Source organism: Symphodus melops, assembly GCF_947650265.1.
Source record: "Symphodus melops genome assembly, chromosome: 3".
NCBI classification, from domain to species: Eukaryota; Metazoa; Chordata; class Actinopteri; order Labriformes; family Labridae; genus Symphodus; species Symphodus melops.
Window position 1 is genome coordinate 14396190 of NC_136693.1, and position 13175 is coordinate 14409364.

Consider the following 13175-nt stretch of genomic DNA (forward strand, 5'->3'; position numbering starts at 1 on the left):
TGACTTTGTAATGTTGAATACGCCAAGTTACTTTAAGTATATTTAGTGTTTTCTTCAGTAGAAAGCAGTACATTCAATGTAATATCCTTCTTAGGGAAAATTAGGACACATTTAGAACAATCAAAAAAAAAAAAAACTGCAGATTTTTTTAGATGATAAAAAATCAACACCAACTTCTTGTAATCCTTCTCTTCTGGTAAAAACACAGTCTTTTCATTTTTAGTAACACAAATGATTGTTCTTCTCGAGAGTGACCGTGTGTTCTCTTACAGGTGGTGACAAACAGGGACACACAGGAGACACTGCTATGTATGGCGTGTGTTTTTGAGGTTTCAAACAGCGAGCATGGCGCCCAACATCATATCTACAGACTCGTAAAGGAATGAGACCCAAGCCTTCAATCCCCCTCTTTTCGTAGACTTATCAACCTCAAAAAAAAAAGTGGCAGTGCCTCTACCTTAAAGTAACACCCACAATGCTTTTTGGTCATGACATTGGGTGACGTAAGTTGTTTTAAATATTGTTTTAATATAAAGTGTTTGTAATATGACTGCAGCTGTGAGTTGCGGTACAGATGTTTTATGTTTAAATATGGGAATTCTTGTTTGAGTTGGTCTCTGTTTGGTATAAATGTGGCTGTTCTTAAAGAATTGACTAGACTCGTTTGGTAAATGGTGACGTGTCTGTTGTCTTCTGCTTCGTTATGTAGGGTAAGAAAAAAAAATGGACGCTGGCTTTTTCTGTCAGCAGCCTGGTGTGGTGTGTGTAATATGTTGGAGTGTGTTTCTTATGCCTGTACTTCATCATTTTGTGAGCATACATACTGTGGAGATACCGACGTGTAACCACAGCCAAGAGATTTTCCAAAGAAACAAACAAACAAATACATCACTACACAAGCAGTAGTAGGTGCAAGCAAGGTCATGAGTATTGATAAATAAGCTTTTCTTTAAAAAAATAACCTCTAGCTTTCATTGCTATATTTATTCCTGTTAAAGCACTCCAGATCTTAGACATTAATCAAATTAATGCACTGTGAAACAATCATTGTCTGCTTCTGCTCCATTATGTAGTACTACATAATACATGTAAAGTTAAAGTACAGCTTAAAATCATTCTAACTAGACGCCAAAAGTGGGTTATCCCCCGTCCTGGACTGAGTTTGTTCATCCTGTTAGATTTGTGGTGTTAGTCAACAGTATGAACAAACAAAGCTCCATAAATCTCTTGTAGAAAGCAGGCCTTGTTCAGTTTGCTGCAGCTTTCCCCCCTTTAAAAAGAATACTGCCCCCCTCTGGAGTCGAGTGTTGCTGCCTTTATGTTCACACTAGTCACAGGTTTCTGTGGCCTACACTGATCCCCAGCCTTACTACACGTTAAAGCTGTGTGAACTCCAAAAGATGCCACCAAAACTGTGATCTTTACACGGGAAAGAGTCTAAATGTTGTGTAAGAAATTCACAATACTATCTGCCAAAGTGTAGATGTACAGTGCCTTAACGTACAAGAGAACATGATCTCTTTTTTTATTTTAAAAAAGTGTTGTGGACAAAAACAGGTAACAAATGATTAAACAACTAACTACAGGTATGGTACATCCTTAATTTTGGGAGGTCTTGTTTCTTATCATTGGTACACTCCTAGATGTGTGTTTTTTTGTTTCTGCTCAGAGGCAGTGCGCTTAGAGTTTGCAAATGTTAACAGGTTTATTTTTTTTGTAAGATTCTCGTAGGTTGCTTAGACATCGGTGTTTTAAAAAGTGTATCACAAACAGACTGACTGCCTTTCCTGTCAAATACCAAAAATACACAGATAAAGTCACTCTTTTTTCAAGTTCTGCATGGTAGCAAGGAAGTGCCTTTGGTTACAAATTTCAAGCTCAAAACAAATTAAATCAATTAAAAATCAAATGTTGTTAGACCAAAAAATAGACAAATGAAACCAATCACCACATTGCCTTTTTAAAGGATTGTGATACCAGAAATGGATAGCTGGTTAACGGTAAAGTTAAAACAGATATATTTGTTTGCATTTCATTATCAAACGAGTTCACAAAATAAGTATTCAAGGAATTTCTTGGCTTGAGGTAAAAGAGAGAGGAAGACCTGCTGATAAAGTACAGCCACTGACTGACTGCATGCAGGATATCAACATATATTTTTTAAATAAACTGCAGCTTATGCTTTGTGCGCACTTGCAGGTTCAAGTGTCTGATTTGATTCATGGAATATTATGGTTTCTATGTCCCACAAACCGCACAATGTACAAGTTCACCAGAACATCATTACGATACAAAAGTCGTTGTGTTTTTTTTGTTTGTTTTTCATTTCTCTTTAAAAAAAATAAAGGTTTATTTATTTATGAGTAATCTTAACCATTCTGATAACTGAATTCTCTCAAACGATTGAATGTGGTTTCACCTGAAATTCTTCACATTTGATTGTGTGGACGAGGCCATCGAGGTTAATATTTTCACTGCAAAGACCATAACGACTCAAACCCTTAAGAGTTTCTTTCAAAAGTGTATAATCCTGTCAAGTATTTTAATGGAAGAAGCTCTGAATGTCTCTGGTGGATGCAGAAAAAGTTTGATCATTCAGTATTCTGCCACAATCCTGTGAATACTGCAGAGTTTGAATAGGCTTCTACTTATGTTTACGCTGTGTATCTGTTCCCATTTATTGGTTGCTTAGTCTAATATTCCTGTTTTCTTATTGTACTTGTATACAGTTGTACATGGTTTTGTGATTACATTGTTTGTTAAAAGCCCACTGAGATGGAAAAGATGTTGCTGCTGCACTGCTGGTACATTTGGACACATGGTTTTAATAACACTAAGACAGCAGGACTGACTCGTCCAATGGCATGATTATGTGGTGGACTGTTTAAAGAGAAAATGGACATATTAAAAAAAAAAAAAAACAGCCACGTTTAAGAATCATGCTACAAACCTATCAGCAGTTTAGCTCTTTGTAATTTGTATTTCTGATGAGGAGTGTAGGTACTGGTACCTTTATGTTTTAAGACAATTTTTCAGACAGCAGCTTGAGAGTGATTTTTCACAGAGCTCACATTATAGTCAAACACACAATTAGGTGTTGTGTGTACACACATTTTTGTAAAAAGGTGCTTTGTATAAAATTATATTCTAGCTTTTCTTGGTACAGATGTGTGATATCTTTTCGTATCCATGACACAGTCAAATTTTGGAGAAAAGAAGCTCTGCAATGTTTCTGTGTTCTGCATATGGTCTTGTCTTTGCTCCGTGACATTATGATGCCTTCTTGATAATAGTAGATATTTTGTAGCTTTCTAGACACTTTGTATGTATGCAATATCGAAGTTGAATAAATCTTAAAATATTTCCTCCTTTTGTTATTGCTTCAATTAAACGTAGAAAATATTGAGTTAAACCAATCAGGACAGTGTGTGTTTTCACTCAGAAAGTTCTTGTGTGTGTGAGTGTTCGAGTGTGGACCTCTGGTGAAAACATTCATTTAACCGTTTACCTGTGAGAAACCTCAGATCAACAGTAGATGGAGCCAATCCCCATTTAAGGTTTAATTGTTCTGATAGACATGCAAGAGGACATGTTTTATGTAACGGGTGGTAGTAGCTCAGTCTGTAGGGACTTGGGTTGGGAACCGGAGGATCGCCAGTTCAAGGTCCCGTATGGACCAAATCCAAAAATTGGTCTAGGAGCACTTGCTGTGGGCAGCCCACTCACTCTGAAACCTCTCCATTTATCCATATCCTAGGATCCTGTCTGTGCATGTGTGTATTTCGGCCCATGTGTCTGTAGCAGGCTTGTTTGAAAGTGTAAAAAAAAAAAAGAAAAAGGAATTTCTCCTCGTGGGATTAATAAATTATAAATCATAACTATAATGATATACATGACTGTAGCAACAGTATACCACCAGAGGGAGACAGTGTCTCACTGACATTTTAGATGCAGAAACTTTAGTTAAATACAGGAACCAGCAAAATAATAGTGTCAGAGTAGTTCTCTGACAAAACTGCAGCTACAATGTGGGCATGTGAGAAGGTTAAAGACTGCAAGTCTTTCTGCAGAGTATTTGAATATGCCCTAACAATGTTTTTTCCTTGCATAGCCCCACCATGTGGCCATTTAAAAAGCACATTAAACAGGAGCTCATGAAAGGGCTCCAGAGGTTCAATCTGGAGTCTGTAGGTCAGCTCGTGGTGTAACGTAAGGTGGAGTTCGCGCAGTGCTGGAGAGGGGAAAGAACAGTTTGAGTAGTTTTTCAGGCTAATGATGGAAACGGATATATTGAAATGTCTCGACTCTCAACTAACTAACCTTCAGTCAACCAGTAATGGGCAGAGATGGAGCTCAGGTGGGCTGGCAAGCAGCTACAATGCACCTAAATGCAGACACATCAGTCACACATTCGTATGTATAATTCTCATCTTTCATTAAATCAAAACAGATGTAGTACTTAAAAAAAATCCACTCTTTCGTATTGCATTTGTTTCATATTTACAACATGCTACAAATAAACATGCCAAAGACAAATAGTCATATTGCTTTTAATGGCACAGTATTTTTATTAGAAAGTTGAAATTCTAAGTGTTTTACATTTAGCACGTGCATTTTTGTGCTGAAAATATGTATTAAATAGGTGTTGGCGTGTAAAGATTTCAAGCAAATACAACTTCTAGAAGAGTTTACTATTTGAAAGTAGTGCATGTTTTTTCAAGAGAGGAAAATGTGTATGGACAAAGTCCTAGTTTATGCAATAGTGGAAAACTTTAATGCATACAAAGGTTGGTGATTGGGAAAGAAGAGTTATGAAGCAATTGTATTAACCATGAATGAACCATGTACAGTACTGAGGACCTCAAGGTTAAAAAAAAAAAAAAAACTAATAAAATCAGTGCATACAGTGTGCAGATTTATGCAGATGGATTATAAATCATGTACATGGATTTCCAAACACATTTTTAAGGTTTTCTTACCTAACCTTGCAGAGCCCCATAACAATCTGAAGTTTGTGGTGCCTTTAATTATTTCAAACTGGTCATTGGTGTCATTGGCTGTCATTTATTTTTGAGTTTAAACCCTAGGAGAGAGGTGGTGTTAAAGAAGTAATGCTGCGATATGATGTGGGGCAGGACTTCTGATGAGTATCAGTTTGATTCATGATGGAGTTAAACCACATCCGTCACTATCAGCGGGCCATAGGGGCCGGGCCCGCCCGCATTTTCCATGCTCCAAAGCGTCTTCTCAGAGCATCGGTGCAGTATGCTGCTCGGAAGCAAGGCTCAGCTGATTCAGCTTGCTTTTAAAAAGAACATTAAACAAGTTGAAATACTTCACCCATTTGCAAGAAGCTGTGTATCATTAGAAACATGGTAGTAGTGTTGAATGGTCGTGAATCCAGCCCTCATTTTGCCCTGAGACGAGAAAAATATATTTTTCTTTGCCTGGAAGTTTTCTTCATGTGATGCAATATGACGCTTTTTGCATCACATCAAGAAAACTTTCAATTTGAATTCAGTGTATTTGTATATTTCCTGTGAAACCATTGTGACATAGTTAGTAATGCAGACATGTTTGAGGGAAATTGTAATTGTTTGAATTATATATATAAAAAATAAAAATTAAAAATAAAAATTGGAAAACTTCTGAATTACAGATAGATTTTACCTGAAGCAGTTTTCCATCCGAGATCATGGTCTACCAGGTCACTAGAGAGTTAAGTATTGCTCATCCACTTCTTCATCCAGCATACTTCTATCCCCAGGTAGGAACACCAGGAGTTTCTGTCCTAGGTCGAAGGTTCTTGGCCTGGCTGACTTGTCATAACTGGACTTGTTGCTGCTAGGCGTCCGCCATGTGCGATTGGGCCAGCTAGTCCGTTTTCTCCAGAACTTCGTGTCCATACAAAAGAAGAGAAACTAGTGGAGGACTGTGGTACTTACCTGCATGCAAAGAGGTAGGGCAGCCATTAATTCCAGTCTGTACCAGTGTTGTGTACAAGCTTGGTCTGGTTAAAGTACCTTAGCCTATCTATTTGAGGATGATCTGGTGTGATCCTGAGTCTCCTGATACCAAGTAACTGGTACACCTGTTTCAGCAGAGTAGACATAAAGTTAGTTCCCTAATTAGTTAATATTTCACAAAGAAGGCACATATTTGAAAAGCCTTGTATGAAATAGAAGCAGCTGATTTTGCCTTTATGGATTTTAGTGGAAAAACTTCTGGATACTTGGTAGAGTAGTCAATTCAAAATCACAGAGAAGAACCACTTGGACATGTAGGTACATGTATTTAATATGGCATTAAAGTTCATACAGATAAGTTAACTTTTTGTTAGAGGGTTTTGTGGGTCTGCTAGTTGATGGGCCCTCCCACATGATAGACTTACCAGCACTGGTTGCTGCCATCTGTTGGCACTGTTGGGCTGTTTTGTGGCTGTCCGTTGCGGTCCACCAGCAACATTTATGATAATTTACATTTTTAAACTGGTACTTTTACTTGTGTTTAAGTAAATGTGTTTTTTAAGTAACAGTACTTTTACTTGAGTATGATATTTTAGTACTCTTACACTTCTGCTGACTTACCTTTCCTGGGTATTCACCGAGCCTGTAGGCCCTCCTTTGTTCCTTGAAAATGAAAATAATACTTGCAAGAAAAAATACATTAAGCAAAAAGTGCTAAACAAACAAAGAGACTGAGTTCTAAACAATACCAGTCTGGGCCCTTCAGCTCTGTGATAAACTGTTGAAACAGCTCTGATCGACTCCAGCTCCAAACTCCCTCTACCTCAGAGGCTCCCCAGCCTCCTCTTATGTAGGAGCTGGAACCAACCATAAGGGTGTGGAAATCAGTTCACTCTCAGGTGAGGATTATCGGTTCTACAAACAACACAAGCTATCTGCAATTAAGCTAAAGCATGTCAAAATACATTTCAGTTAAGTAAATACTGATACTAAAATACTAAAACTGTCTTTTAAATAAAAATGTTAATCTCAACAATCTAAACATCCCTCCACTTCTACCAAACTAACAAACAACTAACTGCCTGAATCACTCACTATTGAATGGATTTTGGCTGACTGTCAAACTATGTATATTAAGCACGTATAGGGAGGACTGTTACAATAGGCTTCACTTAAGCACATCAGTTATATTAATTTATAAGAATTCATCGCTCCAAGCTTAGGCTGTCTTTATCTCTTTAAGTCTTAATGTTTATACTGCACCTATTTAAGAATACTGTTAAAGCCCAGATAGACAGATAGACAGATAGACAGATAGATAGATAGATAGATAGATAGATAGATAGATAGATAGATAGATAGATAGATAGATAGATAGATAGATAGATAGATAGATAGATAGATAGATATTTCAACTTTAGAAGTGCAAAAATGCAAAAGAACACTTAAAACAGCAAGAGTTTTGGGCAGGGAACCTTAATTACAGCAAGATATAGGTCCAACTGACTATAGATAGATAGTTTGTCAGTCCTCTCACCATTTGGCTGTATTCTTTTTAATCTAAATACAACTTAAACTGCCCAGAAGTAATATTTTTACACAATGTAAATCTAAGCCTCACTCATAAATTGTTAAAATCAATACCTAGACAAGCTAATGCTACTGAGGATCTGTCTGTATCAAACATGCTCTGCAATATCAATGAAATAAGATATCAATAAGAGTCGAATGTCTGTCTATAGTCTTGTGACCAGACAGTAGCTGCTTGATTCAAAAGCGGAAAAAAGGCGCAAAATAACGCGAAGTGCTCGTCAACTAAAAACTGGCTAATTCTACTGAATTGGATTCATTAGAAATTCTCGTAATTCAGAATTACAGAAACATAAAGATCATATTTAATGCAACCAAAATAATCAGATACTATCTTAAACATTTTTGATTGAAAGTTACTTAAATAATTGCCACAAAAATCAATGACGCATTTATATTGAATACATTTTATCAGATATATGAAGTTAAATGTACATGACTACAGAATCACGGGTCTGAGATAAACCTTGTGAAATTCTGGTTCTGGAAGAGGATTTGAGCAATTTGGTTGAATGACAATGGGCAGCAGCAGAGAGGGTTTTTGGGTTTTTTTAACAGCAATGACATGTTGGCATAAAGAGTTAAGCATCCACTCTCACACTTTAAATACTGAAGGAGCATCATTATGGTTGGTTGTCTTGATTGAACTTCCGCTAAGCTTTAATCAGGACAGACTTAAGCTTTAAGAGTCCATCCATTCATTTTCTTTAGTGTATCCAGGGTCTGAAAGCGTCTGGTCAAGACCCACAGTCGTGGGCCCATTATAAAAGAATCAGATGAAAGTCCTGGACCTACTGACCTTAGGTTTTGAGGAGTAGTTTGATGTGTGATGAAGCTAATTTTGTAAATACAAACTTTTGAGGATTATACATTATGATTAACACTATCACTGATATGTCATGGTTTAATTGGATTTATTATCTCAGCCATTGTTTATTTTTTATTTGAAATTATGTTTTGAGCGGTCATATTAATTTGTAAATTCATGTATAAAATACATCTGAATAAGAGATAAGATAATCCTTTATTCATCTCGCAAGCTGAGAAATTTACAGTGTTACAGCAGCAAAGCAGAAGAAAATCACACACATACACACACACAAACACAAACACACACACACACACACACACACACACACACACACACACACACACACACACACACACACACACACACACACACACACATCCAAACCAGAGACTCCCACACAGGCTGGCTGTATGTATATATACAGTGTGGCCGTTAAAAGACTCTTGAACTGAATAACAATTATAACAACTATCACAACTAACAACACACCTCGGGAAACAACAGCTGGTGATTAACTTTGTACAGAATCCATTATCTCGAACCAAAATCACCTTTTACATCACGAAGTCTTCATAATGATGTATGCCAGTGCTTGTCACATGAGGGCGCAGCATCAGCACACTGTTGAGTTTTCTGGATTTGGCTGCAGGAAAGTGCACAGAGGGACACATGGACTGTCAAAGCACCCTAACTTCTCATATTGGTCTCCGACACGGCGTGCATGCAGCAAGACGACATGAGTTATGCAGATTAAACGAATTTTTCTAATGTTTAAGTAAGGTTGAGCCTACATTCACGATGGACTCAGAGGAGAGTAAGATTTCAGTGTGGGTTTGCCGGGAGGAAAAACTCGTCTTTGGACTGTCGAAGCGCACAACTTGCGCAGATGTTGTCAAAGTGCTTCTGGAGGACCAGGACTCTCAGCATGGCCTCTCCACAGCCTCGCTGCCCGGCTGCTCACGGCCTTACTGTATCGTGGAGAAGTGGAGAGGCTTTGAAAGGATTTTGCCAAATAAAACCAAGATTTTTCGGCTCTGGATCGCGTGGGGTGAGGAGCAGAGAAACGTGAAATTTGTGTTGGTGAAAAGCGAAGTGTCTTTGGCAAACCACGGAGCCCGGAGCGCGGAGGCGCGCGTCGTGCCCAGCAAACACGGTCCCTGTGTTACAAAGGGGACAACACGTTCTCCTATCGGTGGCATTTCACCCGAGAAACAGCGTCGGATTGTTAGGAAAGCTTTCAGAAAGTTGGAAAAGATAAATAAAAAAAGGACAAGGGTGGTACACAAGGATGCGTCCTCTGTTGAAAAGATGGAAACTTTGGTTCATCTAGTGATTTCCCAGGATCATACAGTCCGCCAGCAGATTCAGAGAATTACAGAGCTGGATTCAGAGATCGAGAGGCGTGAGGCTAAAGTGCATTTTGACAGAATGAAGAGTCATGGGGTTAATTATGTGCAGGACACCTATTTGGAAGATGCTGCGTCTTCAAAGCTCGAGGGAGACAAACTTTGCTCAGCTGAGACTCTAGTAAAGTTTGAGGAGTATGTACGGCAGTGTGAGGAGGTGGTCAGACTGCACGAGGAGTTGTGGGAGCAGGAGGCTCTTATAGACATAATCACACAGAATATGCAGGACGAGCTGAATCAGCGATGGATGCAGCGAAGGATAGAGAAGATGATGAGCGGAGACATCGAGCTCAGAGAGGACAGAGCGTCCCTCTCCTTCACAGAGGCGGACACAGAAAACGACCTGCTTCTGATAGGAGAAAATGCAGAAAACGAGCTGCTATTGAGAGGAGAGAGGATCAGGACGCAGCTAGATGTAAGTTTATACATCGGCCTGCGCCTCAACACGGATTTGGAAGCTGTTAGGAGCAATTTACAGCTGACCGATGAGATTTGCGCCGCGAGGGAGAGGGAAATGAGGGATTTGCTGGATAAAGTGAACACTTTGGACATAGAGGAGGGTGCAGACAGAGAGGAGAAATATCAGCACGGGGCGGAAAAGACGCAGATGATATGCACTTTGGAGAGGAAGAGTGAGTGGGTGGAGCAGGCCAGGGTCTTGTTTAAAGCTCACAGTGTGAACGATGACGACTCAGACACTGGATTAAGTTCTCTGCACAGTCAGGACTCTGACAGCCAGCCTGTGTGGGAGTCTCTGGTTTAGAGTTGGACATCAAGTTCATTATTTTCTGTTTTGTTTTTTGTTTTGTTTTTTACTTCAGACTCGGGAATCAGAATGATCTGATATATATATTGCATTCACTCTTATATTAAGAGTAATCGTGAATCGAAACAGATCCTTTCTCAATGGTAATCCCTAAATGGTCCTACATTTTTACATCATTCTTAATCTAGGTTTAGAGCTCATTTTTGTAGGGATAAAGTAATAATCTCTTCAGGAAAGTTGCTGTTTTGACATAAAATTGTTTTCTGAGTTCATTTGTTACTGCATGTCCCCTGGGATTAATAAAGTATTTCTGATTCTGATTTCCTCTTCACTGTTTATATACTTTTACAATGACTCGAGAACTGTTAATTGTGGCATTTTTATTCAGGACTGGTGTTGAGACATCATTTGTGACATAAAAAGATAATCTTCCCCACAACCTTTGCCACACTTAAACATCTGAACAACATCAGCCAAAACACAGATTTGTAAAGTCTGAAGGATAAAATTGAAATGAAGTATTTCTTTGATTTACAATCAGTGTAGGGACAGTTTCATGTCAGGTTAGCATTTAGCCTGTCAGGTCCGAAAGGAAATATTATGTTGTGTTCTTTATCTTCTTAAACAGTCCACATTTATGCAATACAGTAAACTGTGTGTGTTTGAATAACTGTTTATCTAAGTTGAGCAAATCCTGAAGGCAACATTTTGTCTTTGCAACTCCTCAGAGGAGTTGGTTGATTGGAGGTTTCCTGCTGTGGAGTAAATCAGACATTTCAACTTTTCCTAATGTCCTTTTTAAACTATTCAAATTAAATCAAAGTAGCACAGTTTCAAAGTTTAAACAATGACACACAAAGCTGTGAGCAAAAAGTTGAGCTTTCACCTTGATTCCTTGTTGCTGAACAGAATGAAGTTGTCAAGAAAATGTTCAACCAACTTTAAAAAGGTTCACAGTCATCCAGGTCGAGGACTGAACTTGGTTGGAGATCTTAAAGACATTTCACTTCTACTCCAAAAGGTATCAGTTCTAAACTAACTGGTCAAAACAAAGAAAAATAAACGGGTTTCCATAAATAAGTTTAAGTTATTAAACAAGGCTAATTCCAAAGAAAAAATGATTCAATAATTCATGTTGCGCTGAACATCTTACAGAAAGGTACTCAGGATTTAAGTACTTTTTTCTGTCTTTCAAAAGACAAAACTGCCTCAAGTGAGCAAAAAACCTTTTTCTGTTAAATTGAATACATGTAATCACAGTTGTTTTGATGCATACTGCAACAAATGTCTAACACAACACAGTTATTAAAAATATAAGCAAAGTAAGCTTAGAATTTTAATTTTTTATCCTCAGGAAAATGGGAATATACAAATGCTTAGAGGCCACCTTAACTTGCTTTGTTCTTTGAATCCATTAAACAAGGAGAAGTATTGTTTTACATGCCCTGTGGATGGCAGCCTTCCTGCCCTCGAACACCCTCTCTCATATGTCTCTTTTAATGGGTCACTTTGTTCTATGGAGGAACAAAACTTAGCCTGACCTGATAGATAGTGCATTTATCTCACATTCAGCAAGTGCAAATGTAAAACCATGTACATTATTCTCTGAGGAAAACATGAGCACATTCCTCGTCTTTTGTTTCACAGGTGGAGTCTCAGTCTTGGTGGAGTGTTTCCCACAACGCTGAATGGAGTTGCATTAATGTCAAGTTTGGATTATATGGAGAGTCCCCAGAAGTCTTGAGCCACTTGAGTGGAAATGCAGGAATTTGAAGTGTCCTTCTCAATGGCTGATGCTAAGCTGGTTTTGAGGAATGTCAGTCATAGTTAAAGCTTTTGACTCTAGTATGCTGTCACAGTTTCCTGTAGTCAGTCTGATAGCTTCTATGTCTCTGTTATCACAGTTTATATTAAACTTCTGTCTCTCATTACAACTTTGTGTTGCTACAGAAACTTGCACAACTCAATTCCCTGTGCATGCAAACAAAAACCTATACCAGAACACAACAAAGAATATGTCACAGTCTTTGTTCTCGGGTCAAGGCAGGGTTCACAGGTCATGTTTTCAGAGGTTAAAGTTTCTGAAGCATCGCTGCCATCTGACTCACTCTGCCAGGGGTTCATGAAGGTGATCAGTAGGGGAGCATGACCTGATAAAGGAAGCACGCTTTAAGCAGCAGTATTCCCAAACGCTGGCTCTTCTCTGATCGAGCTCAGGGTGTTCATTATGTTACGTCTGAGGATTGAGGGATCAGAGGTCTCTGCACCGCCACTTCGTCATCATGCCGCTTCCGTTAATTTTATAAAGAGCTGTGGGACTATTTCAAGGCATTAACTCTTTTTTAATGAGGAAATGGCTCTCTCCAGAGGAGACTCTTAGATGTCAGTAGGTGCTGTTTTAATTTAAATTGGATAATTCAGCCTGATATTTGCAATGATTCAATTAGTTATCTGCAAACAAAAGCAGGTAAGAGGACGTCAATGATTTTTTGTATTGGCTGTTGAGTGCTTACAGATATACAGTGGCTCGTGTTTCTATAGAACTCATTTGATAAAAATAACTAATGCATGTAAATAGGCACGGATTATCTCTTTGACTTTTAACTGGTAAAAAATGTATATCTAAAAGGAATTAA

The 13175-nt window shown here is 38.4% G+C and overlaps 2 protein-coding genes across 6 annotated transcripts in view; both read left to right on the forward strand.

Moving 5' to 3' along the window:
- The window catches only part of tead1b (TEA domain family member 1b), a 46356-nt gene extending 42993 nt beyond the window's left edge, over positions 1-3363 (forward strand). For all 5 annotated transcript variants that reach the window (XM_079338894.1, XM_079338895.1, XM_079338896.1 and 2 more), the window contains one exon: positions 273-3363. In XM_079338894.1, coding sequence (XP_079195020.1) covers positions 273-386 — 114 coding nt within the window. In that variant the 3' untranslated portion in view covers positions 387-3363. The remainder of the gene's footprint in view (positions 1-272) is intronic.
- Positions 3364-9083: 5720 nt separating this feature from the next.
- Positions 9084-10942, forward strand: rassf10b (Ras association domain family member 10b). The gene has a single exon (XM_079338751.1). The coding sequence runs from the start codon at positions 9166-9168 to the stop codon at positions 10534-10536; it is 1371 nt and encodes a 456-aa protein (XP_079194877.1). The 5' UTR covers positions 9084-9165; the 3' UTR covers positions 10537-10942.
- Positions 10943-13175: the final 2233 nt, after the last annotated feature.